Here is a 22329-nt window from a genome sequence, read left to right on the forward strand (position 1 = left end):
AAATGAAAATTTTAGGCTACAGCGTCGAGAAGGCATCTTATTTAAATTCTATTCTTTTGCCTGTTCTTGGAGTAAGTTCTTCCATAAGAGCAGGTGTTCCAATCTATTCAAATTGAATAAAACAAATTAAAGATGATTTGTTAAAATCAAGAGATTTTATTTAACAATACCAATTCCAACATTTTATTAACAAATATTTAACATTACACACTTATTAGCTTTTAAAAATTTATTAACTCCTAATCAAAAAATAAAAGTTTTAATACAGACGTGAGAGCCGCCGAAAATAAGTCGAAATCGACTGGAAATTATACAAAAATTCGAAGCTTTTATCAATTTAGAATTTTTTTTTCGGGACTTAAGCTAACAATTACAAGCGCAATTATAGCGGTAATTTTAGACCGATTGAAGTTTTCTTTCGATCGACATCCACTATTTACTTTCGACGGCTCTCACGTCACATAAATTACAAAAAATATATAAAAAATATTACTAAACTAACCTCAAAAATAACATCAATTAATAGAAGCCATTAAAGTGATTATAATTAATTTAAAGGCGATATAAAATCGATACTTTGTTAGCACATGACGTATAGCTTCTGTTTTTGCTACTTTTTTTCATATAGAACTGAATATGAAATAATAAATTCTACCGCCTAGAATAACTCCAATACACTTTATTAAAATTAATCTACAGCTTTTCATCATATCAGCTACAAAAAAGTAGCTACAGACTACATGCTTCGCACTTCTTTATAATTTAAGCACATCTTTCAGGGCGCTCAGATATATTTCGATATAGACATAGATGCCTTTTTCGCACTAGTGTGAAATAGTTATTTATTCAATCGACGTGCAAAGTACTTTATTAGGCTCTAGATGTGTAATTATGACACATCGTGAGCCTAATAAAGTAATTTGCATCGAGTTGCATACAACGTTTTATGCCACAGAGGCATCTAAAATTTGCAAATTTCGCATATTATGATGCTGAGTGGCATAAATGATTTATTCTTACTCTCCTGCTTTCACGATCATTTCCATACCCACCCAGATGCCATCGCAAGAGTTTTATGAACATAAATGGGATGTGTATTTCGTTACAAGTTTTTACAACCACTACATTTTCTCATTACATCGGTGATGTTGAAACTATACTAAGCACCATTACTAAATATGCTTAGAAGCTTATGAGGCAATGAAAATGGATATAGATCCCATTTAAAATATCTCTTATAACTGCTATGGTTTAAATTTTGAAAAACAAAGATAAAATTTGTAATTATTCTGAGAAGGCGCACTCTGTAACCAATAAAAAAAATCTTTCTTCGATGAATATTTAATTACTGCTTCTTCATAATTCAAATCAAAACACCAAAACTAATGACAAAAATTATTGGGGGCTGAGAACAGTGTCTTCAAGACACCGTAAATTGAAAAACATCTCTTATTTGTCTTTATTTTGTGTGAAAAGTGCTAACCATTAATATAACTATGTCGCTTAAGGCTCGAACTATTCACATTAAATTGCTCAATAACCGAATTTAAATGTAGCCGTTTATTGTTGCTGTAAGCGAAAGTTTTTAATTTAGAAATTAAAATATGAAACCAAATATTTCAATTAATAGAAACTTGTGACTAGTTTGATTTTGTAGAACAAATCAACTTAAAAAAAAAGATTGCTCATTGATATTTCCACGACATTTTTAACGTTTTTAGCAATATTTTTTTTCGTTTCCCTGATTTAACCTGGTAAAAGCAATTGTTTAATATTGTAAGTAATCACAGGTTTTGACGTAAGTACACGCCCAGTTAATGCAAACAAGAAACTGATTTAAAAACAAAAAAAAATGAAAAAAGAAACCATGTTGTTATTTAGGATTTTAAATTAACTGTTAGTTATAAAATTCGTGACAAATATTCAATAATATTGTATTTAACAAAACAAAAACAAAACAATTTAAAAGACATTTTTAATATTACATTTTAAGTGCTTAAAAATAATAACGGAATAAGTGCAAAGAAAATGTCAAATAATAATTACAAATAGATTTTCTAATTAAAAAAAACAGTCTTTTCTTCATCAGTTCTTGACTTACGACAGACATTTAACCTTAGACGAATTACATAACTTTGTACATACCAATTTTGCTTAACCTGAGACGAAAAGCTCGGGGGCGCAAATTGCAAGTACCGAATTTCCGTACACAGAAAACCAAAACAAGACTCCTTTTCACATTTATTGAACTTCAAGGAAACATCCTTCGGAGAAACATCCTTTGGAACGACAAACAGAGCTATAGCTTTTCAATTTCCCGCACATCACGTAAAGTGGCAAAAAAGAAAAAAGAAAAGCTGTTTCGACCTCGAGAACTAGCGGCGGTCACAGGTCAGAGTGGACTGACCATCTTCAGTTGCTTCCGCTAGCCTCTTACACAAGACAGCAGCAAAACTTTCCATGAACAAGTGTAGGATAGTTTGCATTGAGACATTGCCATCTGCTGATGGAAAATTTGGGGAAATCGCAGAAAGCTGCTACGAAATCATCAAAAAATGCAGCAAAGCAAACAAAAGAATTGAGCTCCAAAAGCAAAAATAAAAGTAAAAAATAAAAAATTCTCATGCGCCGTACTCACGATTCTTATGTCACCAACCGTCTGATCCGCCCATTTTCACCATTCATCAATCCAGCGAAAATTGCACAATCACCGGCAAACAGCAACAACAACGAAACGGAAAAACGGAAAAAGAGGTATTTTATTCGTAGTTGTGCCAGTCCGAGCAACACGTATATGAGGGTATAGCCCGTTCCCAAATTGCAACGTAAAAAATGTAACCTTCAAATGGTCCCAATGATGGAAGAATTCGTCTAAGCATTTAACAGTATAGATACCATACCGGATAGATACCGGTCTGATATAATCGTCCACTGATATTCGTAATATTTAGATTAACACAAGCAATCTATGTAACAGGGTAACTTTCCGTGGACAGCAAGAATATATCACCATTCCTTATGTGATAGGGTCTACTACGTTTTCTGATCGAAACATTTTAAGTGTTTGAGTACTACGCACCAATTTGGCCGCTGTGAAAATGATCCATTACATAATGAATATTTCTAAGTGATAGTTAACTTTAGTGTGGGCAGAAAGTAAACCAGTAACTGTTTTCGACAAGTGAATTACTTTCTTATCATCCATACTATTACTTCGTTTCTATGTATGAAATGTCTAGTCTACAAAGTACAGTCGGAGAAAAAAAAGAAGTTACAAATATGACAAATTCCTCGACAAATTCATTCAAAATATATATAGCATACGCCTTTGACTGATACGCTCCTGTCAAAGTAACAAATCTTTCAATTACTGTACTGTTAAATTTCAATGAATTTGGTATTAACTTCAGTCCACAAAGAAGATTAGCTTCACGTAGAGGAGTGCCGCACTTGGTATGACCACATTTACTTATTTACTCATGATTTTGACTATGCATGTACCCCTTCTACACTTTTGACAGAATTTAATAGAGTGAGTTAAACACCAATCTGTTTTTAATATTAACCTGTTACAGACGGCAAGCATATGACGAGTATTATTATCAGGTCTATCACTTCCATCAACGCACTGCTCCTAGCATGAACATAAGAAATATTTCGAGGCTGATGTAATCGAGTAGCCCATGCACTTCATTTGTTAAATTGACAAATAAAAATATTTTAGACGTAGGAGCAGTACGTTGCTTCCATCGATCAAAAAGTATTTTAAATCGGTTGATTTCGAATCTTGTACTTCAATTTTTTAACATGCATTTTGCTATATAAATGACCATATTACCCAGAGCTTGTCATCATTTTTGTCGTCATTATCGATAACAGATGGACAGCCGTATGTGACAGGTAAATTACACTGGACAGTGTGGAATCTAAAGCGACACAAATTTGTTTTTTTTTTATCAAATTCCTAAGTCAATACTTAGCAAACGTTTTACAAATTTGGTTCAGTTCGTAAGCCCGATGTAACTCTCGCATCGCCACGGCCGATCCAAAAAAGTAGATAAAAACTGAAGATATATTCTTTAAAGAATCAGATAAACTTTAGTGAGTTCAACTTTTCGAAAGTATGAAAAAGGGCTAAATACCTACGACCTTTCAGAAACGGAATAGTCATCTGTCGTCCGGCAACGATGACCAAAATAAGCAATACGTGCACCTACGCAGCATTTTCATTATATAGAAAATTTTATGTTACAACAAATGTAGTAGTGGATCTCGTAATACGGAAATACGGTACGAAACAATTCAAACAAACAAGGTATGAGATTTAATAAAAAATATCGCGATTTGTTTGCGGCAGTTTCTAAAAGGTTGCAAGAAATTTCTTCGCCTCCTTAAAGTTTTTTTTATATTTCTTGGGGGCACCGACCACCACGCACCCTGCTAATTTTGAATAACTTTGAATCAAACGATTAAAAGAAGCTGAAATAAATTTATAAGTTTTATTTTAAAGAATTCATGGAATAATTACTTTTACACAGCGACAGTGCCGAAGATTGTAGTAAGAGCTTTTCTGCCTAAAAATGTACGCTAACACACTTAAGTCAGCGAGAATATGACCAAAACAAGTTTAAAACGCTCTGTTTCCACTTACTATTTTACATCCACCAACTATTTTACTCACTTTCTCGACAAAGCCTACTCACTTTTCACTTTCTTCGGCCAAAATCTCGCTAAGTGTGAGATTTTAACACAGCACCCAGTAGAAAGTTCCCTATAACTTACGACCTCCGTGATTCGAAATCAGAAGCTTTTGCAACGATACCTTTTGATGGCTAAATTGTTTTTCAGGGAAACCCTTTTTATAACTTGCGATTATTCTTTATAATTTGTGACCTATGCATCCACCCTGCATCCACTAAGGTTTTAAGTTATAAAGAATGTTTACATAAAACCAAATACTGGACGAAACAGCGATCATCGAAAATGTTCAATAAAACTCATTGGTAAACTTTTTTATATTCAAAGATAATTTTTCTTATGTATTTCTCCTCATTATGACACATTTTAACACATTACAATTCAATAACAGTCGGTTTGTGTGGTAAATTAGTGATTTTCGCAACATTTTACGTTCGCATACCATTTGGAAAATTGGAAATTTGATTTTTCTTTAAATTTTATATTATTATGTACATTCAGACAAATTTCATTCTGTTCACAGCAATAAAACATAAAACTAAAAGTAAATTAAATAAACTTACGAGTATTATACGTACAATAAAATGGAGAATACAATCGTTGGTGGTAAATTTGAATAGCTTGAGAACATAATATGTGTGTAAATTCTATCTTTTTAACAGAATCTTCGTTTCAAATTAATTTAGCTTTATAGATTTCAACTTGATTTTTACTTGACTGTACTAGTTACTATTACACTAGTATACTAAAATGGCAACAAATTTTGTTCGGATGGAAAGTTTTACCATCAACGTCAATTAAATTCTTTGAGTTGCAAAAATGATTGTTGAACAAAATGTTGCGCACGTGTGGCGTTCAAAATAATATTCTTCTTTCAAATATAAGAATTGCATCGATCATGGTATACATAGTGATGTACTTAATTTTTTTTATATTGACGGAAATTCGAAATCATAGTTCTAAATGTTCAAAGAATAAACTCTTGGACCATCTCAGTAACTACCATATCCCTGACTACCATGTTCAATCGATTACCTTCAATTTTTTTCTTCTGAATTGTTTGAGATTTTTTGAGCCAATAAAGAAAATCCGATCAGTGGTTCGAAAAATGTAGAACATCACATGGTCACAACTTGAGATAAGTAAGTTTTTTTTTAACTAAAAACATCCTTGATTAGTACCCTTGCACGAAAAATTGTGAGGTTAGCCGATGACAAATAGAAATCTGTAAAAAATATCAAAATTTGTCTCCCTTAGCCCTTAATCTGCCATAATTTGCATAGGAAACTTAAAATTTTTTTAGATTTTTTTTTAGAATGTCTTTTACTGCCATGATTCAATTAAATTGGCATAGGAAACTTAACTTTTTTTAGAACAAAGAATTTCTGTTGTTCTAAAAAAAATTCAATTGATTTGGAATCAGGAAATGTTTTGAAATATTTCAGAAAATCTGATTTTTAGACCCGTACGAAGTACTGGGGTCTTATAGGTTTACGCATACGTTTGTAACACGTCGAATTGGACTCCCTGAGTAATAGGAAACCAATTGTGGTTGTCTAGAGATGCCAAATCCGCGAAAAAAAGTCCGTCTGTCCGTCTGTCTGTCTGCACGATAACTTGAGTAAAACGCATCCGATTTTGAAAATTCTTTTTTTTCCCGTTTGGTAATGTCAAAAGACAGGCTAAGTTCGAAGATGAGTGATTTTGGATCGACCCCTCCCGAGCTGTGGCCCAATAAGTGCTTTACGGTTTTTCGAAGATATCTCCGGACATTTAAACTTGTAAGTGATACGTCAAATAAAAGGTATTAACAATACCGATCGACAAAAAAAAAGTTTATGGAAATCGGATGACCGACTCGTGAGTTAGACCCCTTGGTGTGGAACAGGCACAGGGCGGCAAGCAGTTTTTGCTTGTAGGTCGGCCACATTTGAATATATTTCGTCTGTTTTAGCTTTATTAGATAGGTATTGACCGTACCAAACAGGGAAATTATGTTCTCCGGAGCGTGAGCTAGGTCTCTTGGAGTGAGCTCTTATCTGGCTACTCGGAAGTACAGTGAACGTGGTGTATTTTGACAATATCTCGAGTAAATTTTGACCGAATTTCATGAATTTTTTTTTGTTTGAAAGGTATTAACGAATGTAAAGCGTCGGTACTATTTCCGGTCTCCTAACAAAATGGCTGCCGGCGGCCATATTGGATTTTAGTAAAATAGAAATATCTTGGGAAAAATGATACTTAGATAGTTTCTGTTAACATGGAAATAATTTGTTATGTGTGTGGGGTTTCAGGGATTCCATATACGGACATCTATATATACCTATATACGGCATATAGAGCTATATAATAGCATATATTTATCTGTGAAATGTTTATTTATAGTGAAATATAGTTAAATATAGCGGTATATAGCTGTTTAAATAGGAATTTATGAAATTTGTCTTCGTACGGGGCTGTCTATATTGCCTCCGGCAATTTAGTTGTATATGATAACAAGGCAAAGAGTGGATAATGTAAGTGATTTTAAAGGGAGAATAGTTTTTCAGCAGAGAAGAAAATGAAGTAAGAGAAATGAAGAGTTTCACATTAAAGGCTTTTGATACGAATAGGTGTTTCGTACGGGTCGGCGTTAGCTATGTTTAAATTTGAATACATATACCCTTTTTATGTCGCTTCAGTGTGAGAGTTGATAGTGGTAATCGTTAACAATGTTAGTCCGAAGATATGGTGTGAAACATTATCTTCGGACTAACAGTCGGAATCCAACTGTCGGATTGACTTTATATCAGGAGATAAGGTAGTTACGTCCTTTAGTATAATGTTGCCCTTGATCTGATGTACAGTTCACTGAATACATTTATTTTCTATATAAAATTAATGAGATTCATATTTGTTTCAGTAAATTTAAATTAATCTTTGGTCAAATTGAATGAATTTTTAATAATTGATCGTGGTATCATTTTCTTAATTTAACCTCTATTCGAGGAATAATTATTTAAAAAGGAGATGATTTAGCCTCAACTTTTTGGTTTTATTTTCTTTTTATTTAATTCTCGTAATTTTTTACACGTCTTCGTGTCGAAAGTCTTACTTTTCATCGATTAAGTATTTCTTTCGCCACATTCGGCACGTAAAAATTAGCACAAAACTCAGGAGACAAAAAAATCGGAAAAAAGTTACATTTTCGTGTGATCTGTTGCTTCACAATTTTCACACGACAGCGTGACTTTTCGACTTTCCCTTCCTAGTTGTGCACATAACTATGTTAATTTTAAGTAATAATTAATCAGCCTCACAATTGGACTATATAAAACTTACAAATTACTTACCGAGTCAATTATTTAGTTGCAATGGAACCGTAAAATATTTTCAATTCTTTTATACATTTTCCCAGGTAGTAAATAAATGAATAAAACTCGTTACTCGAAGAGCGCGACAGTACAGTCAGTTCGACAGGAAATAATTTAGCTTGGAAATGTTTGGGTTAAAGAATGATACTGAATGGAGCAGCGCGAGTCGTTAAGTTATCGTTACAATGAGTAGGGCATGTAAAAAAGCAAACGGTCCATCAGGCTCATCCCGATCCCGATCTTCCAATACGGATCATTCCGGTCCGGAATGAGGTAATGCAAAAAGAATGTAATTATTGATCGAATGAAAATGATCAGATGACAAGTGGAAGTGGATCGAGACTCGCAGTGCCGTGTGTACATGGAGACCATATGGATCATGGTCCAGGGAAGAAAAAAGAAGCTCGAAAAGTTGAAACCTTTTGCGCCATTTTTTCCTAGTCCTAACTAACGATGGTCCAAGGTGCTCAGAAAGTTAGACACGGTACTGAGTCGGCACGGTATCATGTACCTAGTACAGGGGGTCTGTTTTACGTGGCATCAATGAGCATAAATTTAAGAAAGTCATAAAGTAATCGGTCACTCTAAGCATAACTTTGGTTACTATGCCAACCTTGTATGACGTTCAACATCAATAAAATCGTTAGTACGCTAGAATGATTGATCTGTTCCCGAAAACTATCCGATCGTTTCATCAATTAAACAACTTTGATACGACGATTCAAATTTGTGTGTAGTTGGAACTGTCTACGTGTTAATTGATGCCGTTTTTTGATGCAGCCGATATCACATCAAAATGTGTTAAAATCGGTTCAGCTATCAACAACAAACTATGATTCGCTTAAATGACGACATGAAACTCACGAAACGCAATTGAAGTAAGGAAAAGAAACGAAACAGAAAGTGTGAATCAGCTGACTCAACCATGAAATTAGTGTCAGTTCTTCAATTGAACCTACCTGTCGCGTAGAATTGAATGTTCGGATATTAGCTAAATTGGAATGTAGTTCACTTTGATGATCACTTGAATATATAAAAGTTGAATAAAACAGCTACACTGAACATTAACCATCCAAAGGCGGTCCCAAATACACCATTGAAACTTCGGTATTTCCGTACACGGCAGAAACGCTCGGATACAGTTTCTTATCGGGTAAACCTTGAAGTCCAAAGAAAGAAAGCACAAAATTAGTCACATAAAATGTCGACAGTAGGCCGTCGGTAACGTTACCTCTAAAAGCAACTCCTAAAAATTCATAATTCTTTTCGAACGACAGCGTGTTGTCATCACAATCCAAAATCACTCGTATTCGTTCGCCCACTTGATATTTCGGCGCATTGTTCAGCAGAGGATAATTCCCCTGCGCATTGCCATTGTGCAGCAAATGATTGTCCACTAAATTCCAACCCCAGCTGTTGCTATCGTGACCCAGAAGAGCCATATATCCTTGATTCTGTAGTAAGGCATCTTTTGTCGCGATTCCGATTACGGCCACCTGAAGAGAAATGTTCCGAATGTTACTGTAAATGTTGCGTCGAGTGTAGCTATAATCTTACAGTCCCTAAAGGTCCCTCCCATATAACTTCCCAGGCATGTCGTCCTTGTCTGAATCCAATTTTACTTCGAGTTCCGTCAGTACTTTGTGCCACAGGATTTCTAAACGAAAAGCAAAACATTGAAGATGCGCCATGGACATCCAATAATTAAAATCAAACCAAATTACCTATGAAGCGTGAATCCATTGGCTTTGACGTAAATCTGTAACGAATTTAAAAGGAAAAAGTGAGATTCAGCGTTTGACACAATTAAGTCAATCAATTTACATTTCGCGAACAATCATTTGGATTCCATGCGTGATACCCTGGAAAAAAGTTGTATTAATCGATTTAAATCAAAACATCGTCGCAAGTGCACAGTTTTCTTATTCTGGCACAATGTTTCCCTTACATGCTCGCAATTTAGATTTGTATGTTGGAACTGATGATAGCAGGTCAGTTTTCAGAGCTTCTTCGGCTAATTTCCGTATGCAATGTAATCTCCAGACGTCATTGTTTTCATCACTTAGGTATCGACTCCAACTTGAACACACTAGCGCACAATTTCTTAATTCATGTAAATCTAAAAACGAGAAAATAACTTCGAGAACAGTGTCAGGTAATTGGGATGCGATCCCGTCGGTCATTGCTTTATGAAGAAAACGACAAGAAAAACAGAAGAGCCAGACAAGATTTAAGATTTTTTTTTGTTAGTCGAAAAGATTGCTGCACAGTTCCGCATTCAAAACAAAACAATGCGATGTTGACTGACGTATAGTTTTTATGACAGATATTAACGCACAACCCTACAGAGAGATGATAATTACAATGTTGATGTCAGTTTGTTGTTATACAGTGTTTAAGGAGAGCGAAAACCAGTTAAATTTAATTGGTCTCGGGGTCAGCTGTCAAATATTCATCAATGAAAAAAGAAATAGAGAGTTGAGCCCAGTTTTACCTGTGACCCCGAGACCAGTTTAAACAAAGTGGTCAAAAATCGCTCTCCTTAAACACTGTATTCGTATGCATCTAAAATCCAATGCTATTTTGTTTGATTTAGAGAGATTATTATTTCGAATTATGCACAGCAATTCTTATAGATTTGTAGAAGGATAATATTGTTTTAAAAATGGGATATCAACACTTCCAGCGACGGGGTTGCGAAAAATGTTTTCTTCCTGGTATCCGATTCAACATTTCACGGTAACCAAAAACGTAAAGTTATGACTTCAAGATATTTCCTGCTTGTTTAAGCCATCAAAAATGTCCTGGTAACCGCGGATACAACTTTCTTGCAACCGTTGCAACCCCGTCTATCGAATTTTGAAGGACAACAAACAGAGAAATGATAAATACGTACGGTAAAAACGAATTTTGACAAGCCGAAAACAACCGACAGTCATCCACAGAAGCAAACATAACCGCTTCTCTGTGAATAACGATTGACATTTTGAACGGCCTTGGAACGGCCATAATTTGGGTAGTTCGAGTATAGATCATCTTCAAGTTACGGTACTTTGTGTTATTTCAGTCTAGTTCGTATGTAATGCCTCATTCAGTTAGTTTGAAGAAAAGCCAGTTGACGGCACTGAGCTGTTTATTATAATAAAATTAAATCCCCACCAAGCAAAATATAAGGACTGATCTTTATTCCAAGTCGGGTCTTACAGCAGAAAATACATCGTATTAGTAATACGATCACTGTGTGACACGATATTGCTTGAGCAAATCTCAATCGATTTTCAATTTTAATTTTTGTTTGATGAAACCCTTAGTTCAAATTTGAAAATGGATGGAATCAATTCAACCATCTTCGAGAAGTTCTCAAAAGAAACCTTTTTTTTCTTTGTAAACAAGATAACTGGAGTAATTCTCAAACGATCCAGATAACTCAATCGGTATAGCGATGGATTCAGGCCCTATATGTCAAGGGTTCGACTCCCGTTTCAGACATAGTTCACAGGGTTTTCCTAATCCGAAATGATTAGTCTCTGCTGTTAGTTAATACTAGTCAGCTCTATCGACCGTAATAGGTCTCTAAGTAAAACACAAAAAATGTTGAAGACAGTTCTTGTACGTCATACGCGTCAAGGCTATAGACTGTTGGGTCAGACCGCCATTTTATTAGATACGCGGGACACACAAAACAGAATTCACATACTATGAAATTGTCGAATTTGAGAATGTATGAAAATGTCAAATTTTGTGTCACCCGCGTATCTGTATCTGCGAGACCTCCCCAAAGTTTACAGCCTTGATACGCGTAAGTCACAATCGTGATTCTAAAAAATCTGAACTACTAGCGACACGTAATGCACAACAGGTCCATTGGCGCCTTAGGTGCTTGGAAAGCATCAGCTTTATTGCCCATCTTATCCCATCCTATCCTAATTCTCAACCAATTTAAAATAAAGTGTTTGATGAAGAATAGAATTACAGATTTCACGTTCTAAGGTACATTTTATTGTCTAAAGATCTAGCTGCTGTTGCTAAGCCAATATTATTTTTTGTTATTTGATTTTGACTTGTTGTGAATAAAAAGGAAAAACTTGAAAAATATGACAATAGAATTCTAATGGAAGCATAAAATACCAGTTGTTACGCTAAAATTAGGTATAGATTTACAATACTATAGGTATTTCCAGAACGTTTCGAAGATTTTCAGTGAAACTTAACAGAATGAAATTATTAATGAGAGATTGGGACTAGTTTAGTAGTTATTTTACTAATTAACTTTTTGTGGACATAAAAAAAATCTACTGAGAAGTTCAGACAGTCAAGGGACCTAGTCATTTGGACACCCTTTAGAATAAGCGGAAGCTACGACAAAAGAGAAATTTTGAGTCATTCGACATTAAAATGGCAACCACACGGATGTGTAAGTTCGATATCATAAATGAATTAAAAAAGCTAAATCTTGACACATCAGGCCGTATTGATGAGCTACGTACCCGGTTACAAGCGGCTTAGGGTGAGCTCTAAATTAAAACAAAAGTGATTCAAAAGACCTAGCTTAATTAGTTTAATTAATTGAATTGTTAGGTATAGTGTTACGTTACATGTGCATTGTCTTAATTATTACTGTGAAAAATGGCGCCTTCTCAAATAGTTTTGTGGCTTTTTCCGATTGATCATAAAAGAGGTCCCTTCGAATTAGTGTGATTTTCTGTGATTCACTGATTTAACCCGTAAAAACCAATACATATTGTGGGCACCATCCCTAAACGGCGTATCTCCGATATCTCAGCATTTTGAGCCCGAAATAAATTTCAGTGAAATTAGCATTTTTTGTCGTATTCTCTAGAGGCTTTTCAGTTTTTCGGGTCAGTAGTTCCTGAGACGTCGAAGATATACGCCCTTTGGTGATGTTGGCCACGAAATTCTTCAGCAGCACCAGTAACACAAGCGTATGTTGTATCGCGAAGGACAACGGTAACGCTTGCTGTTGAATCATCTGTACAAATGGTGGCAATACCGACACGAGCGGTGACAACACCGATACAAGCCGTGGCAACACCGTTACAGGCGTTGGCAACAACACCGTTACGAGCAGTGGCAAGACCGTTGCAAGCTGTGGCAAGACCACCACAAGCAATGACAAGAGCGTCACAAGAGGTGGCAATATCGGCACCAGCAATACGAAATTGCAACCATAAATTTGAAATGATATGTTTATTTCTCCACTTTATTTTGTTCAATGTTATCTTTGCAATTTTGATTAAAAATAATTTAATTTGAACAGAAAATTTCGTTGTTTTTTATTTGAATACAGAAGCTAACGAATTCGTTTAAAAACTCGACACCGGCTCTATTTTTTTCTATTTTATGCGACGAGAGCAATAGCTATTTTGCTAACTAGTTAGTAAATTGGATGTTTTGCGCAATAGATGTGAGATTGTCGATACGAGCCGAAGGCGAGTTTGGAAACACAACGTTCATTAACAAACCAACAAGATTTTATCTGCAGCACTAGGATACTAATTTTTTACGAACGTAAATTTACACATTAGTGCGTAAATACAAATATGAAAATCCATTTAGGCACAACTTTGATCGCACCGCTGTATATAATAGTTATTTATGATATCGAGTGCGAAGTACTTTTTTTGGCTCTAGTTGTGTAATTATGGCACGAGGCCGAAGGAATACAACGTTTTATGCAACAGATCGAACATCACAGTTTTCGAACATTATGATCTCGACTTACCCGCAAATGCGAATCGACTAAGGGACAAGCAGTTCTAAAAAATAGGTTTTTGAACAGGATTCCTGCTTTTTTCATGTATCTCAAAAAAAAATTCCTACACGTCCTGCGACAGGACACGAAACATACTTCTGGGCGTTTTTTAAACACTAGATTTTAGTTTACTTTTGATGGTATCTTTCCACCCGAGTCCTTTTTCAAAAATGTAGAACCGCAATAACGACCAGTGTGTTAGCTTTCAACAGAAAATATATTTGGTTGCATCAATTTGACCAGCTCTGAGAAAACTGAGCAGTTTATGGAAATTTCTTTAAAACTAAGTTTTGTTTAAAGCAGTTTAAGTTAAGCATCGATGTCTCTTAAATAAAGAAATTGGGTATTTGTTCAATGCTGAAAGACTGAATCAGATATGATCAATCGTAATGTTTCAATTTTTAACCTTATCTTTGAAATAAATTAGGAACTATAAACATATTTACAATAAAAAAACGAGGCCCTAGATTTTAGTGGTTCAGAGCGCTCAGTGTGATAGAGCCACCTCTGAGGATGTGTGTCATATACAAATCGCTGAGTGCCATAAAATTATTTTTAATTTAACTAACAAGTCGCTACTACAATGTTTCCCATCTACAAACTCAACCAAAAGTACTCAATTCTTCGACGATTTGAGCTAAAAGAAACCTTAAAATGTGGTAAGACTTATTCAAGTTTTCGTGGTGTACAATTTTTCAAATCTCGTTGTTCCAATTTAAAAAAAAATTAAATCAAGTTTTAAAATTAAGTTCTTGTGGTAGCAAGCGGTGGTTTTCTGTCGTTACGGATGTCTTTATACGATTTTATTACTACCACACGCGTGCGTGTATAAACAAGTATAAACAGTTTTGATTGTCAGAGTGAATCAGCTGAGAAACAGCTGAAGCAAATTTATGCTGAAATTTCACTGCCTTGACTGTAGTGGGTTGAGTTTTGTTATTAAATCGTACCCCTAACGGCTAGTGTACAGTTCGTGAAAAATGTAAGCAAATTTGAATTTGAATTTTGACTGGATGAACAAATGAACCGAAAATAGATGTGACCGCTTCCCTTATGAGAACATCGATGCTGATTCAACGCTGCGCTCATCCTAATCACTTTTATATCTTAAGTTATGCACAACGGGCGCTATATTTTGCAAAATCACCAGTTCCACAAAAATTTCCAAAAGAGGAATGTCAATTTTGGTGACACATCTGCACCTGAACACAAAAACTATCATAAACACATTTCACAAAGATAATTAAGAAAAAAATGGGTCAAAAGTGAAGATATTGAGGAAAACCCTTTTTTTGAAAATTTTAAAAATAGAGAAAACATACTGAAAGTAGCTGTGCCTTCACACAGTGATGCGATAGTGACAGATGCGAAATTTTTCCTTTGTTCAAATGTCACAGTAAGGAATTCATAAAGTCGAAAGCCCAATAAGGACAGTCATTTGTGAAGCAATTTTTTCTAAGTACAATTTTTGTGATAAAAATTTTGCTTTGGAGTTTCTTCTTTCTGCGTCACGAAGTCCTCTACCGCTAACGTTCATGATAATGTGTATCGCACTCATCGCACTGCATAGGCATCCCCACCGATTTTTTGTCTTTCAAATCAGTAGATGGCAGAACTGTCTAAAAAAAACCCAACCAAATACTTTGTCCATTTTGTCTGACTAAAGTGACAGGTTGAAAAGCAATATGGCGAACACTTGTTGGATGTGAAATTGTGTAGTTCGCTCTAAATTAATTTTTTTTACTCGATAATTCATTGAAAAAGTGCCTTTCTTTTGATACAATTAACTTTTAACAATTAATAAACAATAAACCTTATCGTAAATGACATTTTAACCGTGTAATCGCCTCGAAAACGGCGATCGAAAATGTTTCGCATTTTTCGTGTTATTTGTTTAAAATGAAGTTTTTTGTGTGGCTCGGGGTATTGTATGCGCAAGAGTTGTTGATTCATGCGCGACTCTCAATCAAATTAAGAGTGCCTTTTGTGTCTCCGTTTATTCAATAGTATTTTTTAATTATTATTTTTGATAAAACAAAAATCAAACTTATTCCAATAAGTGATAAAGCAGTGATTCTCGTTTGTGTTATTTTATACGGAAGAAGAAGAAAAAAATAAAATTGTGGGTGCACTGTGCTCAGTTCAATATCGAATGGGCGACAAACATCTTTACAGTCGAATCGAATGGGAGTCAACCATTTGCAATTTATTTAACAATAAAAAAAGTGTTTTTTTTATTTTAATGCATTGATGAATATTTTGATTACGAAGCACTAAAAGTGAGAGCTCTACTGTTCTGTCCGTTTTGTGTGTGGAGAGTTTCATTGAAAAAATTAATCGGATAAATATCTTAACCACATCATACACAGAGAAGACTGTCCCGCAACCGTTCAACGTTTATATGGATAACACATCCCCATTGGGACCGTCTGAGAGGTGAGTTATTGCTGAAATGATTACAAAACGTCGATATGAATGAAATTGTAGTAATTGTATTCTACTATTATGAAAATTGTGTATTGCGTTCATTCTGTAGCACAGAGCATAGAGTCACAAACATAGAACAGATGTATATAATTTGTGTGTGGCTTTTGTTGTAATGATTACTGGATGTTTGTTTATGTTTTTTTTTTTCTTTTTTTTTTACGAAAAAGACCATTGCAGATTGCATGATGCGGAAATGTGCAGGGTTCGGTATGGTTGTGCTTCGTTAATTTATATTGATTTTTCGGTGTTAGTCACCCAAATAAACAATTATACGTCTGCCGAAGCTTGTCTATGATTTTGAAAATCAATTAACGCCTGACGATCAAGAATTCTCAGGTCGATTGTATCAGATTTAACATCCATACGAATATACACTTTCGATGACATGATCGTCATACGATTCTGTATTCGATGTGTCAACAACTTCACCGAAAGTACATTTTTTAAGTTTCTAAAATATTTTTGAAAAGAGGTACGAACCGTACGAACTATCTGTTAAATTTTGTAGTTTTATTTACATTGAGAATTAAGGGCGTGGTTGCACGGTTTCTTTAACCCACTTTGATCCTGTAGTTTTCAAATTTATTTTCTCAAATATTTCCGTCCCACTTAATTGATGAGTTTCCCAGAATTAATAGGAATTATTCCGCTAAAACCTTAATCTTTATCGTCGTGTACTACGTGAACCGCTTATCAGCACACAAAAAATTAATTGTTTATTATTTAACTGCAGTCGTATACAAGCTAAAAGGAAGTCATATGTTCGGTCACTACACTGCAATTTTATTTCAAAGTTCACAACGGTTTGCTAATCATAGATAAAATTTAAAAATGCTTTAAACTTATCAGTGCAGTAAAACCGCAGAGACTACTTCAAGTGACATACAGTCTGGTGTGATTTGTGCACAATTTTTTTTTCGATAATTAGATCAGTTCGTTTTTCGGTATTAGTGTACGTCAATCTTCGTAGAGATAGCGGACAATAACAATAAATTATTGCTGAATCGTTATGAGGTTCATTATTTCGTACATTTGTTAACGCGAACTGATTGCTTCTTATGGAACTTCAGTTCCAATGGAATCAGAAATGTGATAATGACTGCTCTTACCATAAAAGATAATTCTTTATTTGCTAAGCGATAAATTTATTTAGTCACAATTTGCCGCATATCTTTGATTTTATTCGAATTATTCTTAGAATTTAGATGGGAGTTAGGGCAGTACTTAGGCACGGAATAGGGTCAAAATTCGAAGCACTTCTATGTAAATTCTTTTGAGAGGTATCATTTAAGATAAGATAGCAGGCCCGGACTGACTATACTGGGCGATGCCCGAAGCGCCTTTTGCTTTTTGGCGCTCCTCAGACCCATAAAGTTTATTTAGGCGCCTCTGAGACTTTTTTCATCCAATGCGCCCAATGTGCCTTTCGGTAACCAATCCGGTCCTGTAAGATAGTTCATTTATTTAGCCTCTAGCTATTTTAAAAATCAGTTTACATAAATTTCCCGCATTCAGTAACATTTCATTCTAATTTCTCTCCCTCTCACTTTCTAAGAATGGTTTTTCCTCAACTTCAAAACTTAGTTCACTCTCCATTTGGCGTCATGGAATACTGTTACGAAAAATGGGGTTGAGAATTTGACTCACTGTTTGAATTGAAGTAATCCAACTGTGCCATGGCTTCCAGTTAATTAATTCATTCACTGAGAAGATCGTATTTGTGTCTATGGAACAAAGACAATGAACAAATTGCATGATATTTTCACTTTACGATAGAATATTACCTTGGGCAGTGTGTGTTAAATTGAGATAGATATAAATTGGACGACTCTGTCTGAACTGTTTTGCTCGACAGCATGTTTTTTCATGAATTGACATGGAAAGACACCATTTAACGCATTCTTTAGTGCATAAAACATAAAATTGTGATATTCATAAATAAAATACGAAATAAGCTAACATGATGGAAAATGTATAACATATCCACAAGACTAATTCTCGTTTCGTTAAAGCAGTTGAATGAGATTGTCTATCAGCTATGATAGAGAATCTTGTTCATCGAAGCTAACTGTTAAAACATTATTTTCATAAATAAATATTTCCATCGCTTTATCTATTCAACATTCAATTCATTTTCAATGCCATTGTAAAACCAAAAACAAATAAAAATATGAAAACCGGTAAAGATCTTTAACACAAAAAAAAATGTTGAATTGGTAAAAAAAAACGGAATGTTCAAAGAAATTTCGACTTCTGTGTGGGTTGCAAAACACTTTGTGTTTGTAAGTTGAAAATTTGGACAATTTTTTTTTTCTTCTTAAATATTGAAACTCACACATACCCTCAATAAATACTCGAAAATGAGATATTTTATGACATAATTGCTTTTCATACTCTTCGATAATCTTATTTCAGCAATTTTTTCACATCAATAATCAGTCAGTTTCTATTTCCTGTGTAATTAGATGCCAAATTAGTGGATTAATGGTAATAACCAGAATGCAAACAGAGATGTTTTCGCCAAATTGCACGTTTCTTGAAGTCATTATACAAAGTGAGAAGAGACAAGAAATCGAGGCGAATTAAATAGTTGTCCGAATTTTTTAGTCTCTTTTGTGCAGTCAAGAGTGTTTTGACAGGAAGATCCAATCAAGATATTTTTACTGTAAAAGAGCTGCCTTTTAGTTCGTGAAGTTCGAAGTTCATTCACTGTGAGATTTAGTGGATTAGCAATCTTATAGAAAGTTTCAATTAGATAACAGACACACTGTTTACACAAATGAAGTAATAGATTCATCGATTTCGTTGCGATATGCTTGCCGTTTCACAAAAGTATATCATATTAATCCCCTAGTTTCACACTTCTATATCATGTCCGAAATGTTGTTGAGGTTAAACTTTTTTTTTTGTTTCCCTTGTGCTAAACGACTAGCCACGCATTGTACATAACGGCTATTATCATAATACGTTGTTGAAGTGTGTTTCCTTCTTAGAAGTGCGAGTAAAGTTATTGTGCTAAAGCAAACCTAATGACTTGTATTCTCATTGAAATTTTATGCACATTAACACTTCAGGCCATATAACTCTGTTAGTATACACACAAACGATAACGATTTTATTCTTTGCTGTAGGAAAAACTAAAGGTTTTTTTTCTGGTATGTATGTGTGACGTTTTAAGATAAGTTTATCGTCGTACTAATTAAACATCATAAAAGTTTTCACAACGGGCAATCGACGAAGGTGGACCGGAGTGACTATAGTTAGAGAAAAATGGCATGCATATAAATTGGGATCACATTTATCTTCGCCAAATATTTGTTGTTGTTCACAAAATAAATGTAGGCACATGTTCTTTACAAGACCGCCAAAATAAGAATTGTTTATTTTAAAAATCCCTTTAATCGCTGCACCCCCGGAAATTCGTTTCCATCCATGACATTAAAACTCGTATCTTCACGAACAAAAATATGGTTGATACGCAATGGTTGAGAGATTTTTATTTCGACTTGTGGTTATCGCCTTCGGTTCGAGTTGCCAACGCCACACTTGACAAAATCCCCAGACAGTTCTTGTGTTCTCCACATTTAATAGCACATAAACAGCACGAGTTTGGTCGAGGTGATGCATCAATAAATTCACGAAAATTCACGTAATTCGGCTGGAGCAAAATTTTTACAGAAATTTATTAGTTGAACGAACTATGATCACTAAATATGTTACTTTGTTTGTTTACAACATCGACTATTGATACAAAATCTTTTACTTTGTTAGTTTTAACAAATCTTTTGTTATTTAAAAGTACGTCAGCCAGAGCCCTTCCACTATTATTGTCGTCGTTGTCGATAAAACCAGCCATTTAACTAGTTAACTGGCTTTACTAGATGTTGCTACAAATGAGCCATCAAAATGTTGGGGCACAGAATAGCACACAGCTTTCCATCTCTGCGTGAGTTCTTTTGATTATTTTACTTTTATGCCAAGCAGAAGGGAGTGATCCAATAGGTAGTAAACTTTATTAACCTGGACACATCCATGAAATTAGTTTGTGTTTCTACAACATTTTTCTTGTGTCGTACTTAACTCGGTACGCTTCAAACATTTCCACAGTAATCTCGAAGACTCTTCTCATCAGAAACGAATACAAATCACTAAATAGATACTGAGCAATTTTGTAAAACATGAGAACAGGGTCGATTACTTTATCAACATCCAAGCATGTGAACAAAACATCAGCCCACTCACTCTCAACTGCATGAAAGAGTTATGAATTATCACAAAACCTAAAACCGAGGCTCAAAAACATCATTAAAATTGCTGAAGAACCTTCATTTCATTTTTCATTCAAATAAATCGCTTTGCTGTTTCTTAAAACTGAGGAAAAAAAAAAAGAATTACAAAAAACACACATGTTCATGTAGTTGAGAATAATACTTTGTGCTTTATATAATCAATGTTTATAAACACGAAAATAAAATAAGAAATTTTATTTCATACGGAATGCGGTTAAATTTTTATTGTTCAGAAGGTGAAAATGTAAAATATTTGTGTAAAGCGATGACGGAATTATACGTATATTATTCCACAACATCGCGATCTTGTATTATGATGACTAACTTTTAAAATATACATGGTAAATGACTAGGAAAAATATCCATCAAGAGTTGTACATAAGAGATGAACTGATGCGATGACTAAGACTTGCTTGTTTTTTCTATCGATACCTAACCGTTAAGATAACTGAGATTTTACCAGAATAATGTACACAACAGAATGTTTACAATTTTGGGGTATGCAAGACGAAATGTGGGTATTTATCCATTCTATTAAAAAATTTACTTCGCCCCAATCATCCGAATTATTGAAATTGTTTTGCATTTCGAAGAATGTTTATTGTTTGAAATATAAAGCGTTTCACTACGCATTACCAATTTATATTTATATTCAAAATGTTTAAATTTATCGATGATTACACCTGATATCATGGTAAGTCAGACGGTCATTTTTTTTTAACATGAAAAGACAGACAAATCTCGAACTTCATTTGACTTTATTTTGAATACTTCAGTTATCTAAACGTTGGAAACATTTTGTTATCATATGACAGTACAGTACAGTTTCAATCGAAAACTTGGTCGTTTTGCGTTGACTTTTTCTAGCTACTTCGAATTGTCAGTCAGGTACACTCTGTGCGTTTTTATTTTGCAATTGGAAAAGGTTATTGCGTCACATTGAGGACATCATTACCTTTCTAATGACAAGCCATATTGAAAAATCTTGGCCTTTTCCATTCTTTGTTTGATTTTGGGGGTCGTAACTGTTGCTATTGAGTAGAGTAGAGTAGAGTAGAGCTAAGTTATTTATCCTTAAAATGTAGCCATGTTAGGGGAAAAGAACTCTATCAAACCTGTGTAACTCAGTTACCTTTCCTACGATGACGTTAAAACATAAAATTTCATTTTTATATGTGGATACCTGGTATGTGTGAATAAGTTTGCTTACGTAGAATTCAGAACAGATAAACCTATTCACCTTCCTTCTTACGGGTCTAAAAACAACAGCAGCAACATCGTTTCTGCCCTTGTTCATTCGGCACCAATGTTTTAATCTGTTACATACGGGAAGCATATGACCAGTATTATTATCGGATCTATTACTTCCATCGATCAAAGTATGTTTGAACAGATGATCTCAAATCTTGTACTTCATTTTTTAACATAAATTTTACTATATGAAGGGCCATATTACCCAGAGCTTGCCAGTATTTTTGTCGTCGTTAACGATAACAAATGAATGTGACAGGTTAAGCGCTTCGCCATTGATAGTGATGGTTTGCTCTTCCGAAAAATCGTACCCAAAATCTACCATCGAAATAATTATTGCGTTAAATTATTTCGAACGTTTATCCAGAATCTGTGCGCCAATTCAAGCTTTTTCACGTCTGGTAATGTTTGACATTTTGAACAGTAAAAGCAACGATTCCAACCACTGTGAAGACGATAGCACTGACTTCCGCTTGGT

At 34.5% G+C, this 22329-nt stretch overlaps 2 protein-coding genes and 1 long non-coding RNA gene across 5 annotated transcripts in view; 1 reads left to right on the plus strand and 2 right to left on the minus strand.

Moving 5' to 3' along the window:
- Window positions 1-969: 969 nt before the first annotated feature.
- LOC119066889 lies at window positions 970-21938 on the minus strand. Its single transcript, XR_005085823.1, has 3 exons — window positions 21928-21938; window positions 12314-12320; window positions 970-1172 (listed from the first exon to the last, which is right to left on the minus strand). It is a non-coding gene; the product is annotated as an uncharacterized LOC119066889 (long non-coding RNA).
- LOC119066883 (F-box/SPRY domain-containing protein 1) lies at window positions 8757-10338 on the minus strand. The gene is made up of 6 exons (XM_037169571.1): window positions 10000-10338; window positions 9876-9913; window positions 9776-9810; window positions 9609-9708; window positions 9283-9547; window positions 8757-9210 (listed from the first exon to the last, which is right to left on the minus strand). Exons 1-6 carry the CDS (start codon window positions 10232-10234, stop codon window positions 9116-9118), a joined length of 768 nt encoding a protein of 255 aa, XP_037025466.1. The 5' UTR covers window positions 10235-10338; the 3' UTR covers window positions 8757-9115.
- The window catches only part of LOC119066881 (rho guanine nucleotide exchange factor 11), a 95397-nt gene continuing 88560 nt past the window's right edge, over window positions 15493-22329 (plus strand). For 2 of the 3 annotated variants that reach the window (XM_037169565.1, XM_037169566.1), the window contains exon 1: window positions 15493-16260. In XM_037169565.1, coding sequence (XP_037025460.1) covers window positions 16226-16260 — 35 coding nt within the window. In that variant the 5' untranslated portion in view covers window positions 15493-16225. The remainder of the gene's footprint in view (window positions 16261-22329) is intronic. The other variant, XM_037169567.1, reaches the window with a different exon arrangement.

This window comes from Bradysia coprophila, chromosome IV (genome assembly GCF_014529535.1).
Source record: "Bradysia coprophila strain Holo2 chromosome IV, BU_Bcop_v1, whole genome shotgun sequence".
In the NCBI taxonomy this organism is placed as follows: domain Eukaryota; kingdom Metazoa; phylum Arthropoda; class Insecta; order Diptera; family Sciaridae; genus Bradysia; species Bradysia coprophila.

Excerpts from the sequence above, each read along its gene's own strand:
- LOC119066883 (XM_037169571.1), bottom strand. The coding sequence starts at position 10,234 with ATGACCGACGGGATCGCATCCCAATTACCTGACACTGTTCTCGAAGTT. Across the intron at positions 9,914-9,999 it reads CAAATCTAAATTGCGAGCAT|GGTATCACGCATGGAATCCA; the intron begins GTAAGGGAAACA and ends ACTTTTTTCCAG. Across the intron at positions 9,548-9,608 it reads GGGAGGGACCTTTAGGGACT|GTGGCCGTAATCGGAATCGC; the intron begins GTAAGATTATAG and ends ATTTCTCTTCAG.